Source organism: Arachis stenosperma, chromosome 1 (assembly GCF_014773155.1).
Source record: "Arachis stenosperma cultivar V10309 chromosome 1, arast.V10309.gnm1.PFL2, whole genome shotgun sequence".
Lineage (NCBI taxonomy): Eukaryota > Viridiplantae > Streptophyta > Magnoliopsida > Fabales > Fabaceae > Arachis > Arachis stenosperma.
Window position 1 is genome coordinate 131,108,278 of NC_080377.1, and position 17,376 is coordinate 131,125,653.

Below are 17,376 nucleotides of genomic sequence, written 5' to 3' on the forward strand. Positions count from 1 at the left end.
GTCTTTAACGTTGAGTTTGTTACACAACCGGGACAGTTAGACAAAAATATGAAATTATATTTGACGAAAAAATATAAATAAAAATAATATAAAAATATTAACAAAAGAATTTTTTATTTTTTTATTATTGTTATTAAATATATATTTTTTATTATTATATTTTTTTAATTTTTATATAAAAAAAAAAGAATAAATTAAATTTTTATAATTTATTTTAGTTTATTATTAAATAAAATAAAAAATATTAATTTATATTTTTATCTTTTATATCTTATTATCAATATTATATCTTGTCTTATTCTAAGAATTAATGACAATCTAAGTGTTTATCTCTCGAATAAAAGAGTTTGATATTTTAATATATTGAATATATTGAAAATTTTGTTGTTTCTACTAATTTCTAATATTACAAGTTAAATTAAATTTGGATTAGCAATTTTAGAATAAGTTTGAAGTAGTGATATCTCAATATAAACATTGAATGGATGAAAATTACTAATTTAAAATTAAATGTGACTAAATTTTTAAAGAAATCTCTCAGATTCGGTTCGTGCACTAATGTTTTCTCTCAATTTTCAATTGCACTAAATATACCCTCCAGTTTGAGCTCCGGGCTACATACAGATTTTTCTGCCCAATTTCGGCGTGAGTCAGTAAGTAAAGCACTGAGTTGACATTGCCACTGACACGTAGGACATTTGAAATGGCTAGCTGATGTGGATGATGTGGAATACCTTTTAAAATTATTCAATTCAGTCCATGATCCCAATCATAAACCCTAAACGTAGTTCTTCCTCCTTCCCTTGCCATTGCAATTGGCCCCATGAGTGGCAGTCACGTTTCAGAAAAGTCGAATCGCTCATCTGCAACGAAAAATTGGATAAGGAACAATGTGCGAAGCAAGCGTAGACCAATTCCGGTGTGGTGCGGGTGTGGTTGTCGGCTGGTCCTTAGGTGGTCAGGAACAGAGATGCATTCTAATAAGCCGTTCTTCAGGTGTCCAAATTATAATATGAGTGCATTAACTTTCTGAAATTTTAAGTATTGTTGATTTGAGGTAGATGTTTGCTAAGCTTGATGCATATTGCAGACTAGTGGAAAGAATTGGTGCGAGTTATTTGTCTAGGCAGATTATGTACAAGATAAGGTTTAGGTGAAAGCTGATGAAGAAAATGAGAAGGGTGAGATGAATAAGAACATTGCATGGATGGTGGGTAAACTAGAAGTAGAAGTAAAAAATGTAAAAGTGATGATCCAAGTGCTTGGTGTAGGATTTTTCATAGTATTTTTGTTTGTGTTAATGTTGATGTTGAAAGTTTGAACAGAATCAGTCCTGTATTGCAGAACCATGATGTTAATGTAATCTATTTTACAAACATTGTACTTGATATAAGGTGGGTTTTGATGCATGAAATGATTGTGCTCTTTGGTAGCTTATTTCTTTGGTTTTGTTTTTGTAAACACACAATTTTCAAATGGATAAGCAACAATAACAATAGCTAACATAAAATATAATTCATAATTAATCTAAAATAACATTAGTTCATCTAAAGTTCTGCAATAATGCAGTGATGATAATAACATTCAAAAAGAAATTTAGCATCGTTTTAGCTATTTTTCGGTAACCTAAATTCCATAACATAGTTGCAAAGAAGTCTATAAATTTCCATTAACAAACAAAAATAAAAAAAATATTGTCATAATTATTTTACAAAATATCACAAACTTTAAAGCTAACATTCTAAAGCTATGGACGTTAATCACTTCTTTCTTAGGGCTTTGAATCCGAGGATGGGCACAAACTTGAGGAAGCCTGCCAACCATTCTGCAATGGCTTCACTAGCTCCCTGCAGTTGATTCAAGATTGTAGACCTTGTTGGAGGAGGTGATCTTCTTCTAAGTGCCATATTTGCAAGTCTATTTAGTGCCTTCTTCTTAAGTAGACGAACCTGCAGTGCATACAAATAACAAAATAAACAGATATAGAAATTAGAATATTCTAAATTTCAAAAATACATAATATGAGCACTTATGAGATAATACCTTTTGGGAGTTTTCTGCTTCAGAATATAACGGCTGAGATAGATCAATCTCAACCTGCTAGACATCCACTTCCACAAGAGGGGTAGGATCAGCGGTTGCAATGGTAGCAGATGTTGTTGCAGTACCAGTTATTGTAACAGAAGCAACTGCAATGGCAGTTACAGTAGCACTAGTTATTGTAGCATTTGCAGAAGCAGTTGCAGTAGAATTTTGAGCAGCATTCTTAGGGTCCTTTGTAGCAACCTCAGCAGCTTCTGCAGCATCGGCAGCTCTCTTTTTCTCACATCCTCTTTTGGTATGACCCTTCTGCAGAAAATACTTGCAAGTAAATGGTCGTAAATGCCTCTTCAAAGTGGTAGTTGACTTTGATTTTTTGTTAGAGTGTCCTCTTTCATCTGCATCCTTTCTTCTCTTAGTTTGGAGCTTTCCCGATTTTCTCTTAACCAATGGTGCCAAAGGTCTATTGTATTCAGATTGTTTTCATAATTGTTGGCCAGGTAAGGGGTTGATGTGGTGGCTGTAAGTGACTTTGTAGGACTCCGTAGTTAATAGCCTGTGACAAAAACTCTCTAAATACTTATTCACTCTATCAATAGCAGCACAAGCATACACACACAGGACTCCTGCAAACATAGAAACAATAACCAAATAACTAATTAACCAACCAAGCATATAAACAATAATAAGTGACAACAATTGTAAAGTGACATGATACTACATATAAATAATTTATATACATAATAGATCAAATTTATTATCAACCAATACTATTTTACCATAAAAATACATATTAAAGAATGTTCTTCACAGGTGCCAACAAATTATAAAGTGGCATGCATTTGCTAAGTAGTTTAAGTAACTAAACCTTAAGTAGTTTAGGTAACTAAGTAGACTAATTAACTAATTAATCCAGCAACTACTTAACTAAGTAACTAATTAACTAAGTAAATGAGTAACTAATTCATGAGACCAATCATACAAACAATAATTCAATAACTAATTAGTTAAGTAACTAAGTTACAGTAAACAATCAAAAAGCAACTAACTATTGAAATAAATATATTTAAGTAACTAAGAATTGAATAAACATATAATAAACTTGTGACAGAAAGTTAAAAGTATCACCAGTTAGCATCCAAGATGGTAAGTACATAGTCTTTTTCCCAAGTCAACTACATGGTTTGTAGGATGTTCATGCACCTCGAACTTCTCATAGCTGGTGTCTCCAATCCAAATTGGGTGCTAGTGTTTAGATTCTTTTCTCACCTTCTCAAGTTTACTCTTGATTATTGGGGGAAGTATCCCCAGATGATTATCAAACTTCACCTTATTCTTGGCCATTGTCCTCATTACAAACATCATCACTTCTTCAAGCAAGGTAATTATCGACTTTTTCCTAGCTTCTTTTATCTTCGAATTGAATACTTCACAGGCATTGTTACAAATAGAATCTAACTTTGTCTTGTGACTGAACTGTGACCTTGTCCAAGAATATCTTGGCCATTTTTTTAGGTACGCCCATGCATCCTCATTAAGCCGCTTCATCTTTTTCATATATTCCTTAAATTCTTCGTAAGTAGTGGCACATGCATAATCCCATAATAAGTCCCTAAGCTCTAGATCTTTCCACTATTTATTAAATTTTTTTCATAGATGTCATACATAGAATCGGTGATGCACATTAGGCATCACCTCCTGCACAGCATGAAGCAAGCCCTACAACCCAAAGGTAACGCATACAATTAGCCATTCATACCCATGATTATTCTAAATAAAAGTCCTTAACTATTCAGTGTCGTGACCCATAATTGTCCCTCACATTACTGTTCACTCACCATAACAGTCCCTTACATTCATATTATAGAACCATAAAAGTCACTCACTTTTGTTATCATGCACCTAAACAAGTCCTTTAAACATAGTAATAGCAACTAATATGACACAGTACAAACATCATGGCAATAATAAGTTAAATATTTACCAACTCAGAATACCTTTTGCATGTTAGAAATAAAGTTCCATTCATGTATCTTGTAATCTCCCAAGTCTTGGTGCAATAGTTTCACGAACCACTTCCAATTCGCTGTGTTCTCAACTTCAACAATTGCCCATACGATTATGTATATGTGATGGTTAGCATCCTGCACAACTGCTAAAAGAATCTAGCCTCTAAACACAACCTTTAGAAAAGTTTCATCAAGTCCAATGAGTGGACGACAGCCAGACTTGAAGCCATTCTTGCATCCACTTAAACAGACATACATCTTCTCAAAAATTACCTCATCGTTTGGTCATCTATGAATGTCTTCACTTGCCAGCAAGTATTCTCATGATCCTTCGAAGCAAAAGTAACCCAGTTGCATTCCTTCACCTTGCATACTGCCCTTAACCTCTTCCTATCATTCTTCTTGAATCGAATATGCCTTTCCTCTTGGATGGTATACTTCCTAACATTCTCTTTGAAATCTCACTTGGTATTAAACTTCATTCCAACCTCTAAATGTAACTCACCAAACCTAGCACCCTCCCTAAAAACTGGAAATACTTCATCAAATTCATCCTTTTCCTTTAGCTCGTCTTCAGAATTCTGTGGAGTCTTCATCTCCAACGAATGTCAGAAGTTGCCACCATCAGAATCAGTCCCAGGATCATAGGCATCATAATTTTTAGGCTTGCCACCTCCTACGAATCTAGATCTATTTCAAAATCAGAAATATCTTCTACAAAAGCGTCATCATCAACACATATCTTCTCCTTATCCTTTCCAAACCCTTACCATTACCCTTTTCATCACTTTTATTTGTATTTTCCTTTCTACATATTTGCTTACGTGAAGGAATAGGGTCTCCAACATATGAATCAGACGAGTTGTCTTCCTTAACTGGTTTATAGGGCTTATCTTCTGCAGTCTCATCAGAATTAGAGGAGTCTTCATCAGAAGACAACATTACAGGTATATTGCTACCCTGTGACTTTTTCTGACCTTTTGTGTAATCTACCACAGCAGCAGACCTTAAGCAATATCTCCTGCTCACTTTGATTTGAGTTGGTTTGGGGACTATCTTAGTCTTCTTTTTTAGTTGTTGTTCCTTAGGCACCGTAACTGAGGCTTTGGGTACTTGGTCACTTGGTCAACTGATATTAACAGTAGGAGTCTTTTCAGCATTGGGATTAGCACAATGGTGTAGAACGGATGCAGTATTTTTGTTTGCTTGCTCTCCAACATCCCTTACTTGATCATCAACATAGATCATAACCTCCTTCCCTTACAGCAATTCAGGTGACGAAACCTCATGTTTAATAAAAACATCAATAAGATCCTGGCTTTGTGAACCCATCCAACACATCTCTCTTAACTCTGCATCAGTGTTTAACTTCCTCAAATCGACCTCCATGCTCTTCCCAGGTACAAGCCACCAAACTTCCTTCATTCTGTCATAACCTAGCTCTTTAAAGTAGTTTCTCAGATAAAATACATCTAATCTATCCACCTTAAGATCACCCAAGCAGCTTCTATTATCAAGATAGTACCCCACCTTTTCATCAACATCCTTTTTAAAAGTTTTTCCATGATGAAACATAATATCCAAAACTTCATCCATCTACAACATATATAAATAAATAAATTAAATACATGCAGTACTAACAGTGTATCAAACTTCACATGAGTAACATTCATAAAAAAAATCTCCTGTTTCATACATCAAAAAACAAAGCAAATGAAATCCCTCCCTAACATAATAACCACAAAAAACCTAACAGCATAATAATCTCAAAAAAACACAAATGCGAATGAAATCACCTCAAAAAATAACTCAAATGAAGAATGATCAATGAGTACCCAAATTTTTTTTCAATCGGCAATAATATTGCTAACATCGTTCATACTCACCATGATCGTACCCTCTGCTTCAGCAACTTCCTATGGTTGGCATCCTTCCTTCTCATACTAACAAACTAAGAAAATCATTAATGTGAAGGTGTCCTGCTGTCGCGATATTTTCTGGAGGAGGAGGAAACAAAACAGTTTAAGAAAAGAAGAAGAAGAAGAAAGAATTGTGAATGATCACCCTTACCCAAAAAATCTTTCAATATCCCCTGCACAACAATACAACACCGTTCTTTTTCATTTCGTGCCTATAAGCAAAACAACGTCGTTTTAGACGTCCTACATTGCAGTAGCAGTGCCAGGTCAACACCTGCTTGTTGACTCACGTTGGAATTGGATAAAGGGATCTGTATGTAGTTCGAAGGTCAAACTAGAGGGTACATTTAGTGCAATTGAAAACTAAGGAGCAACATTAATATATGGGCAGAATTTAGAGGACCACTTTGGTGATTTAGTTAATATTATAGGATAGACTGACTGAATTGATAATTAGATTTTTGAATAAAATATTATTTTAATTTTTAAAATTTTTGTCTAAAATTAAAAGTACTAGTTTTTGAGTAATTTTATCCCTATAAAAGTTAATTATGAAACAAAAATCTCTTCAATCCCCTGTTCATTGGTGTTAGGATTTTGGAAGAATTGGAATTAGGATTAGTTGTGAAATGACAGTGGCAAATGTAGGTTTAGTTTAATTAAGTTGTTTTTAAAAAAGTGCTTGTGCTTTTTAAAAGTTTTTATTTTTGTGTTTGGTAAATAAAAAAGAAGTAAAAATTTATGTGTAGTTATTTTTATGTGAAGTTGTTAGTTAAAGATTGCTAAATGATTTGACATATTTGACTAAATTATTATCTAACGATTTTTAATTATCAATATCACATGAGGACAATTGCATGTGACTTTTTGCGGAAATTATTTTTAATATGGAAATAGAAATTGTGTTTTGGTTGAATATTGACATTTGAAGTGTATTACAGTACTGTGGATGTGCAGAAAATGCTGATACAACATGTAGGGAACATGTTGCTGTAACTTGATACGTGTTCAACACGCCCTTCGCATGTTGGCTAAGATGTTGCCACGTAGGCAAGCCCTCACCTGTTGATTCCCACCTACAAAATCTACCCACCTATAAGTATACCAAATAATTTCATTTCCAACAAAAACACCAATATTTTTTCATATGAAAAAAATTAGCTTGAATTTTTACCTCAAAAAACTATATGCTTTATGTTTGCATCTTTTAAAAAATAGAAGTACTTTTAAAAAATCTAAAATGGAGCTTCTCAAAATTGACTTGTACTTATCAAAATTTAAAAAATTTTAATATAACTTCATATATTAATAAATTTCTAAAAATTTACTATTATATTTATGTTTATTAATATGTTTAAATTTTTAAAGTTATTTTACTAAATACAATGATTGTTATTTGTACTTATCAAAAAATTTATTTTTAATTTACTTTACCAAAAATAAATATTATAATTTTTAAAGAATTATATTTTAATAGCTAGTTTTATAAATTATTTTTGAAAAATAAATACTTTACTAAACTACACCATAATGGGATATTATAGTGTGTCTTGGGATTACAATGGGGTGAGATTTTTTTTGTATATTATTTTATTAAGAATAAATTCGTTTATAAATTAATATTTTAAAAAAATGACCATTTTAAAAAATTATTGTAACGTTGGAACAATTTTAAAAATAAAAAGATGATTTTAATATTAGAAAAAAAATCTTAAGAGTCAAAATAATATTTTATTGTATATTTTTATATTTTTTAAGAACCACATAATTGGATCTGATTATTGTTCGTTGGATCTATTCCTTCTTAAATCAACTGTGAGATGAGGAAGAATTGTTATACTTATTCTTTTATATGGCAATATGGCATGACCAATTTTTTTTGTTTCTTTAAAATAGAGTACTATATCTAATACTACAATCAATTTATCTAACATAATAACTTAAGATAACTTAGTCTTCGATTCCTTTTAAATAGACAGTGAGATTTGGCTTATTATTTGTTAGTAAACTTGTGTCAATTCAATTAGTCTTGCTAGATTGTTACACACATGCTGCTAACATAACTACACATCTTATCTCTAAAAAAACTCTTTGATAATCCACCTTATCAATTTGCAATAGCATAACATTTTTTTAATGAAAAAAAAAAAGCATAAAAATGAAAAAGCAAAAAGAAAGTGTCCCAATAAGAATATCCCAGAATTCTTTCAACAACTTGCTCCTAAAAGAAATTTACACACTTACAAGCATAGCTGTTTTTTCAAAAGAAAGTAAAAGTAATTAAAAATAAATCCTAGGAGATCACATTTTTCCCCCCTTTAATAATGACTTTACAAATCTTTATCATCTAAAGGACTAAAAAGGACATAACAAAAATATATAACCACAAAGTTCTCTTTAACATGTCGGCAAAACCTGCATACATAGCCAAAGAAGAAGCATGAGAAATAATCATGATAGGGAATTGGCAACCCTTTTGAGATGGATCTTCATCTGTTACAATAGCCAAGCCAGAAAAATCACAGTCCCAATCTCTCTGATTGTTCACTTGATAATACATATTGAAGGCATAAGATGCATTCCCTTCAAGTGTTAGGCCATTACAAGAGGAACCATATCCCAAAGCAGTGCAATCTGATAGGCTACAAGCATAGTCAATGCTATCTGGCAAGTAGTTTAAGTCAACAGCATCAGGGTCTAAGATACACCATTGTTTCTCTCTGTACCTCACTCCTTCCACAGGAGCCAGACCCTTATTCTCATTCATACCTATGTTGCACAAACACCAATGTTAATATAAGATATCATAAAATATCTTATATGTAAGATACAAATACAACAATATATTTGACTGAAAATAAAAGATTACCTTTCAAGTCAAGTTGGTACTTTGGTTTGCCATCAAACTCAAAGATTCCCCAATGCCTCTCAAAATTACCAGGTGCAATGCTCTTAGCATTCTCATCAATAAGACTAAATAGATAAATGTCAATTGTTGTGCCTTTCCTCTTAGGAGTTCCATTCCCACTCATAACATGTTTGAGCAAACCCATATTGAACCTTTCTGCATTCTTGACATTAGCATTTTTGTCACCATCAGTTGGCCACCCGACTTCACCAACCATGACATGCATCTCAGGGTACCCTGCCTTCTCTAGAGCCCAGAGAAGCGTGTCGAGATTCGCGTCGAAAACATTGGTGTAGACCGAATTGCCATCCCTTAGAGGCTTGTTGTTGCCATCAAAGAATGCAAAATCAAATGGGAAATGATCATTTCCATAGAGACTAAGGAAGGGATAGATATTAACTGTGAAAGGTGCATTGTTTGAGTATAAGAACTGGATTATCTCAATTGTGAGGTCTCTAACTTCAGGTCTGAAGTCACCTGCTGAAGGAACTGGATTTGATTCTGGGGAATAGTATATGTCTGCATTGAATGGAACTGTTACTTTCACCCTTGATCCAATCCCTGCATTGTTCAGTGATGTTTGAATGTTCTTCAGAGCTGGCAGAGTTGATTGTAGATAGCTGCCATTATATTCCTTAAGGAAAGGTTCATTCCCCACTGCTATGTACCTTCAAGAATCAAATTCAGAACCATGTCACACAAAGCAGAACATAGAGTTCAAAACAGAAGAAAGAATGCTAGTTTTTAAACAGTTGTTTTCAATGAAAAGTTTGGAATATACCATCAAGAATTTGACCAAGAAAAATTCAAAGAAAGAATGAAAAATGGTGTGATCAAAGATTGAACTATATACTTAACTTGATGTTTACTCCACCAGTGTACAAGTAACTGGTGACATTCTCATCAACCCAAGAATCTGCAACCTTTGGATTCTTACTCATTTCTTCCAACATATTGTTTGGAATAGCCAACATAACTTCAATATCAGTTCCTATAAGTGCAGCCATGATCCATTCCTCTGCATCAAACAGCTTCAACTTATCAAAACCGTTTTCTTGAAGCATCTTAACCACTTTCTCTGGTGGAAGCTGGTGAGTTGCCATTGTTCCCCAGTTTACTCCAACCCCAGAAACACACAAGAACATAGTTGACAATACAATGAGGAATATTGCTTTTTCTTCTGCCATGTTCTTTCTTTCTTTCTATATTGAGTTTTATGCTTTGGAATAAGCAGAGATTCAAAGAATAATGACAGAAAAAGAAACCAAACAAATTGGAGAGTCAATGAAATGGAAGAAACTGAAAGAGAAAGAGAGAAAGGGGGGAGGTTATGATTCTTGGTTTCAGAATTTATAGTTGAAAAGGGAAGAAAGGGTTTCTTTCTTAGTGTTTGTTCTTGTGTGTGTGTGTGAGCGTGTGGTTTCAGTGACTTCATGGAGAAGGTAAAACAAAGGACTAAGAATTGGTTTACAAGAAAATTTTAAAGAAAAATAAATAGGAGGGAATTGGAACAAAGATTCGTTACTTAATTCAGTTAAAGAAGTGCCAGACATTGCCAGCATGTGTTGCATTTGTCTTAAACTCTTGTTCAATAATAATAATAATAATAGCATTTAGTTCATATTTCATAACTAAGATTGTATTAAGAAATTATATATATATATATATATATATTAAAAAAGAACCTATAAATTAAATGTTTATGAGAATATAACATATCAATTTGAAAGCTACAATGTTTATGGAGAATTATTATCTCACTATTCTTTTTCATGCTCACGTATTCAAATGGGATTGCTTTGAAAGATAAATGCATGCAAAATGGGGACACAAAGACTCAAAGACTCTTTTAGCATTGACTGGTAATTGACTAGAATAGAAGAGGGACAGGGTCGTCAAATCGCCCACTTTCCACCTTAAATTTACGTGTACGTTACTATTATCTTATTAAGTTATTATCCTATCTTGCTTTATTGTGTGTGTGTAATATATATATATATATATATATATATATATACACACACACAATGAGTTAGTATCAAATAATACCACTCATTTTAAATACTTATATAATCTACTATAATATATATAACAAAGTAAAACTTTAATAAAAAAAAAAAGGAGTGTAGGGGCTCCCTTTTTGCTTCCTATTAGAAGCATTTCAATTTTAAAAAATCATATTGTCTCAGTAGGGAGTGTTTATCCTCGCAGGCGATGATATGAAAACATATTTATATTAGTATATTAGTTCGTTTTACGTCACTCACGTAGTGCCTTGGAAAAATTATTATCCCACCCAAGTATTTAGGAATGAAAGTATATATATAACAATGATTAATGATTACCCTATACTGGATCCTTCTAAGTCAAGCTAGCGTAGGTAAAGTATATTCAGCTTCAAATTCTTGCAGTTTAGACCAAAAGAATAATGTAAAATCAATTTTTGCTAAAAGTAGAAGCAAAAATAAAATAAAATTAATTTATAAATAAGTTAATTTGAAAAAACAATTTAATTAAATTCTTTAAAAAAAACTTAAAAACATACAGATTTATATTAAAAATAGTTTATAAATAAGTTATTATATATTTAATTTTTTAGTCATAAAAGTATTTATTTTAAAAAGTTGATAAAAAAGCATATTATAGAAAATGTTACTTTTTAAAATTTTTTCATAAATATTTTAAATATCTTTTTTTTTTTTAAATTGCAACTTAATTTTAAAAATGATAGCAAACATAAAAGTATCTTTTTTTACTTACATTGTTAGAGGATCTTTTTCCCTCCTCTTCATGGATAGGATACAGCTATCTTCCAAGCTTAGGGGATTAGGAAATTGTTTCATTGCGGTATTAACTTGTTTTCAACTGCAAGCACTTTCCAAATTGCAACAATTAACGAATCAATAACTAATCGTTAAAAGCATGTATGAACTTTTGAACTGGAGCTTCTGATTAATAGACTGATAAACCAAAGTATAAACTAGTCCACTTGTATAATCCACTATGTTCCCACATCTTTGATTTCTCCTTTCTTGTTATTTTGCGTTTTCATCTGAACCAATTGAGACCACTTAAATATTGAGGATTACCTTTGACCTGCTTCAAAATCTAATCCTCCATTAGCAAAGAGTATGCATAGCAAGTAACATTTAGTTATATATTTTTTCAGCCGAAAGAAATAAAGCAATAATGAGATAATAAGATATTACTCCTTTTTGCTAGGCTTCTTTTCATCATAGATAGTGGCTATGATAAGTTGTGAAAGTTTTATTTGCTTAAACTTGATAATTACTTGTAATTTCTTTTCTTTTTTGGTCCTTGACAACTCATAATTCCAAATTGAGAGCAATAACTACCAAAGACAAAGTTGCATAGTATGGAGATAAGTGTTCTCAAATAACTTCCAAGAACAAAAACCCGAACTTTCCTAATAATAAGAAAGGACAATAGCGTTGGAAACAAAACAGAGCATAATAATTAAGTAAAACACTGCCCAAAGTTATATCCCAACATTTTTTATCAATCACTAAGGAAAGCTTGAAAACTTAAAGTAGGATGCTGTAAAATACTAACTCTCATATAATTGGGGAAATATCTACAGCTTTAATCATTGCTCAAAACAGTCACTACTTCATCACAACATATGATTAGGCAAGCTAAGAACTTCTTTCTAGAAGAATCAACAAGCCCCTAGAGTTAGTGTGTGTATGTGTGTGTGTGAAAAGTTTCATTTTGAAGGAGGGAAAAGAGGAAACGGAAACAATTTGAAGAGTGACCTATTCTTTTTGCTGATTTTTCACTTTTAATATGCTTTTCTGAGTCAGATAGCATGGCACGGAATTGAATCGATCTAAACACAAGCATGGCCCTGTTATACCCGGAAAACTAGAGCAATAAATCATTCAAAGCTAATATCTCTTCAGCAGCAACAAGAAAGCATGCTCTTGTTATTGATCATCTTCCCTACAGCATGCTTCTGGCAACCTGAAGCTTAAACAAAACATTGCCTGCAAAGTAAATAGAAAAAGACCATGAATACAGATATTTTATAGTTTCTACAAACACAAATCAAATAGAATAGCAGTGATCTATAGTACTGAATACTGATACCTTGTTTGGAGCTACATCCCTAACCCGATGAAATATTGGGTCTTGTATACAGGCACTCAAAGCAGACTCTGCCACCTGCAAAAGTAAGTTCAAAATTAACTGCCTAAATAAGTGAAGCAAGAGTTTGATCAGTGTCCATTGCGAACTGTCTTACAAAATCCAGGCTCCTAAGCCACCCGAATGGGCAAAACATTGTAAATACCACAAATCAATGAAATCATTGATATTCTTAACAAACATAGGAAAAAGAAAATGGGAAATACCATTAGTAGAAGGAACTCACAGCTATTATCGTCTCTGGAGTTTCAGTTGCTCTAATGAAGCAATAGCAGTGGACCCATGGTAGATTTCCTTTCCAATATTTCCTCTGGATTAATCCCCTAAATGCATCTGGCAGAACATTTTTTTAAGTCAGATATCTGCCAATAAATCTCAAAGATAATGAGAGTTTTTTGCAAAGTAAAGAATGAGTTATGAAACTCCTAGCATAGGAAGACAACAAGAGTCTTACACGAAAGTTCCTTAAAAAAAATAAGTTACATTACTTCCAATGACATCACTCCATCTGTACCTAGAAACTGAACAGCTGATGCTGGTAGGTTCATTATTACGTGGTCAATATGCTCCCAAGTTTTTGTGTCAGTGAACTCGGAACCTCTCATTCTCTTGTTTTGGCTTCCTCTTTTCCCGCCACCTTCAAAGCTATCAGTTTCACGAATCTTTCCATTCTCTGTAAACAAAAACAACTTTATCAGGCTTTAATTTCAGTCTTAAGAGTATGTTGAATACTTTAATTGTTTCTCACTAAGAAGGGGTACTGTTCAACAATGTTAAATTTATTTATTTCCAGAACAGAAGTTGTAGAATTATTTTGAGACTATAAGATCAGGTAGCCACTGTACTAGTGATATCCTTGGGTGTCACAGTGGTATCAAGAATACCTTCATGGGAACTACTAGAAGATCTCTTAGCAGAAGTTACAGATGTATCATCATGCTTTGATGGACATTCTACATCCTCTAAACTGTTGTTATTGCGATCTCCTATGCCCTTTCTATCAACTGCAAGAAAAATATCAGTGTTAGGTAACATATTAAGATATCAAACCAGTATTTGCAGTTATATCCTGTAAAGATATTACCAATTAGCAAGGCAGTTTCTGCACTTGTTTCAACATCATCTTTTGTGTTGCATGACTCACATGTATTCAGACATGGAACATTACATTCTAATTTAACGTCAGAAGTTGGCATCTCCATCAGCTGGGAGATGAATTTTCTAGCATCCGTGTTGTATGCATATATGCGATCTTCGACCTTGTTGACTTTGGCATTGATCCTCAGATAGTGAATGCTATCTGGATTCAAATCATTTGCATAGACTAGGCATCCTTTTTGGGCTGCAGGAATTGCAAAAGGACCTATACCCGCAAACATATCGCAAATGATCTCTCCAGGTTGGAACAGAGAAACCAATCTTTTATGTTCATGTTCCAATCTAGAATTCCAATAAACCAAACTGTAATCAAGCTTAAAAGTGGCACCATATTGCTTCACTTCTGTAACCATATCATGTTCTCCTGCTAAAACTTCAAATTCTGGAACACGAAATTCATTTGTAATGGTTCCCACTTTATTAACAACGGTTTTGATTCTTGGATAGTTTTTCTGCATAAATAATTAAAACATGAACAATAATAGGAGAAATATGTATAAAACAATATGCTTGACACTATAAAGACTGAGTTTGTGGACGAATAACTGAATGAAGTTCTATGTCACATAGGCCATGCCATTCAAACATACAAACAGACATTATTGTATTATCTATTGTTGGTAAAAATAAAAATTCAGTTTGCTTCATACAAGCATGAAGCACAGAGATATGAAGACAGCAGCAATAAAATAAGGCCCTCACATCCAATAGAACAGAGGATTCAAAGCCTACTTTTCAAAATAGAAAAATGTTACAAAGAAAGGACGCATCATAAATTTCATAACTTTGATACTGCAGCAAGCATTATGTTCATATACCTAAACAAAAGCTGGTCTAGTGCTATTCCAGACCGAGATGAAAAGGGCAGAAGGATCTAACAATTAACAATTAAGTGTGACTAGTTCATGTAGTGGATGTAAATAGAAAAGGTAACTGAAAAGTAAAAGCTAAAACTAAAGCCGGAAGTAAGAAAACATACATCAAAAATAACCTTTGCAATAACATCTTTGTAGGGAAGTAATTCATCGTGTAGGTTTAAATGGGCAATTTGACCTGCATTAGTAGGACAAATGTTAGCTTAGCATTAGTGACTGACCAACTAATAAAATTTAAGAAGTTACAATCCCACCCTGAAAGAATAAATGTTTAACAACTAAAAAAGAATATGCTTTTAGCTCATTTCAAAGAACAAGCAAAATTGGATGGATATACACACATCAAAGAACAGTAGAATCAGAATCAGACTCAGAATCATTATAGTAATATAGCCATACAAGACAGATACCAGGGAAAAAAATGAAATAAATACTTAACTATTGTTTCAAAGGATGAGGGAACCTCAACTCCAGCAGGCAGTATCTGCTTAAGCACATGATCTATCAACAAAGATATTTGTCAGGTGGTCATAAACATGAGCAGGAAGAAAGAAAGGGGCAACATATAAAACAATTCAATCATTACAAAGAGAGCATCATATGAATGCTGATCCTGTGAAAACATTACCTAGCATAAATGTAAAAGAGATGCATGTTTTCCATCAGATCGGAAAGGAAAGAATAGGTCCATGCAAACTTGGTATGCCAATACTTAAGAGATGATATTTGATAGCGAATTTGAAGTACAAAAAATTTTAATTGTTTAATATCTAATTAATGTAGTCCTAACAAAGTTTTTTGAACTCCATGGCCCATGCAATAATTGCCATAGACTATGCAGCATGCTTCAAGAGAACAGTGCCACTCACCAGCACTCCAATATGAATACCCTAGTGTTAATGAGTAGGGAAAAACTTCAATCTCACACAAGCCCTTAAGCTCATCGAGCTTTTCCTTCGGAATATCAGATAAATCTGCTCCACATCCAAATCAAGTCAGCAACAAGAAGTTCACCAAAATTCATTATTAAATAATGCAAAACAAATAACAATTCATAATCACTTTTCATGAACACAAATTATATATATTCACAAGCTCATACCTGAACATCAGTGCAGAATTTAACTCATTCATTGCCTAAAACATAGATTCATACCTTGGTTCTGAACTTTCTCGGAGAGAATAATGTAACGGTTTTTACGAGATGTCGGGTCCTCAGTGATGGGTTTAACCCGGGGCTTATCAAGCATGTAACTGCACAATCACAACCAACCAAACTCAAATTCTAATTAGGAATATAAAAGCTGCAAAACGCACAATTACACACAAAAAAAACACACACACACAAATGAAGAGACAGAGAGTGAATTGGAGGAATACCCATTGAGTATTCGAGTGGCGAGTTTGCAATGTTGGCAAGGAATTCGAAGCACCCAAAGCTTCAAGTGGACATCAAACTCGCTCTCATCCAACAACATCGTGTAGTTCCAAGATTAAGCTTGATGAATATAAGTGGTAGAATAAAATTAAGCTTTATCTAAAGGCAGAAACACCAGACTAGTTTAGACACCCTAATGAAATTATTCCACCAAACTCACTCGTTGCCCATTAACAATGAGAGATTAAATAGGACAGGATGAAAAGAACAACATAACAGATAGGGACACATTGTGCACCTTTCACAGAGAGAACAAAAGAGGCGAGAGCTCTTGCAGCAGCGGCGGCAACGGTGACGGCGGCGACGCTATGACTCTGCAGAAACGACGAAGAATAACTGTAGAGACGTGAAGAGATGGAGTCCGAGGCTATTCTTGGGCTTTTACGTTTTGTGCTTCTTTAATTAAAAAAACGGCGTACTAAAATTCTAGGGGCCATGCTTATTGTCTGTTTTAAAATTTTATAAAATACTATAAAATTTAATAATTGGGTATTATACTATTATTGTAAAATTTTATTAATATATAAAAAAACATAATTTTATTTTTGTCTTTATTTTTAATTCTTTTAATTTTATAAAAAAAATTAAATTTTATTTATTATTTTTTTAATTTTAAAAATAAAATATTAAAAAATAAAAATACAAACTAAATATTTTTAATTTTTTATTAAAACGTCATTTATTGAAAAAATAAAATTCATAACACTTAAATTTTTTGTACTCAATTAGCATTAGTTAAGGTTTTGAAAACCAAATTATTCATCAAACTATTCTAACTACTAATTTATTAGTTTAATAATTCAATTGATTTAATTGTAGTTTAACTATAATAACGATTTATAATATATAAAAAATTTGTTTA

At 32.7% G+C, this 17,376-nt stretch overlaps 2 protein-coding genes across 8 annotated transcripts; both read right to left on the reverse strand.

The window, feature by feature from the left end:
- Nucleotides 1-8,170: 8,170 nt before the first annotated feature.
- Nucleotides 8,171-12,367, reverse strand: LOC130966589 (glucan endo-1,3-beta-glucosidase 8-like). 4 transcript variants are annotated; one of them, XM_057891584.1, is made up of 4 exons: nucleotides 11,637-12,367; nucleotides 9,735-9,894; nucleotides 8,838-9,544; nucleotides 8,171-8,737 (listed from the first exon to the last, which is right to left on the reverse strand). In XM_057891584.1, exons 2-4 carry the CDS (start codon nucleotides 9,881-9,883, stop codon nucleotides 8,316-8,318), a joined length of 1,278 nt encoding a protein of 425 aa, XP_057747567.1. In that variant the 5' UTR covers nucleotides 9,884-9,894; nucleotides 11,637-12,367; the 3' UTR covers nucleotides 8,171-8,315. The 4 variants fall into 4 exon arrangements, with proteins under 4 accessions (XP_057747567.1, XP_057747465.1, XP_057747513.1 ...); XM_057891482.1 differs by lacking the exon at nucleotides 11,637-12,367 and having other exon boundaries at nucleotides 8,838-9,275; nucleotides 9,354-9,544; nucleotides 9,735-10,300; XM_057891530.1 differs by lacking the exon at nucleotides 11,637-12,367 and having other exon boundaries at nucleotides 8,838-9,195; nucleotides 9,337-9,544; nucleotides 9,735-10,300.
- A 2-nt stretch (nucleotides 12,368-12,369) lies between these two features.
- LOC130966390 (tRNA (guanine(37)-N1)-methyltransferase 2-like) lies at nucleotides 12,370-16,920 on the reverse strand. Of its 4 annotated transcripts, none has more exons than XR_009081286.1 (12): nucleotides 16,753-16,920; nucleotides 16,457-16,613; nucleotides 16,233-16,330; nucleotides 15,946-16,050; nucleotides 15,515-15,577; nucleotides 15,181-15,254; nucleotides 14,128-14,653; nucleotides 13,928-14,047; nucleotides 13,558-13,716; nucleotides 13,250-13,376; nucleotides 12,987-13,061; nucleotides 12,370-12,883 (listed from the first exon to the last, which is right to left on the reverse strand). XR_009081286.1 is itself a non-coding variant. In XM_057891271.1 (12 exons), the coding sequence occupies exons 2-12, from the start codon at nucleotides 16,552-16,554 to the stop codon at nucleotides 12,824-12,826; spliced, it is 1,485 nt and encodes a 494-aa protein (XP_057747254.1). In that variant the 5' UTR covers nucleotides 16,555-16,574; nucleotides 16,753-16,920; the 3' UTR covers nucleotides 12,370-12,823. The 4 variants fall into 4 exon arrangements, 3 of the variants coding, with proteins under 3 accessions (XP_057747254.1, XP_057747194.1, XP_057747307.1); XM_057891271.1 differs by having other exon boundaries at nucleotides 13,270-13,376; nucleotides 16,457-16,574; XM_057891211.1 differs by having other exon boundaries at nucleotides 13,270-13,376.
- Nucleotides 16,921-17,376: the final 456 nt, after the last annotated feature.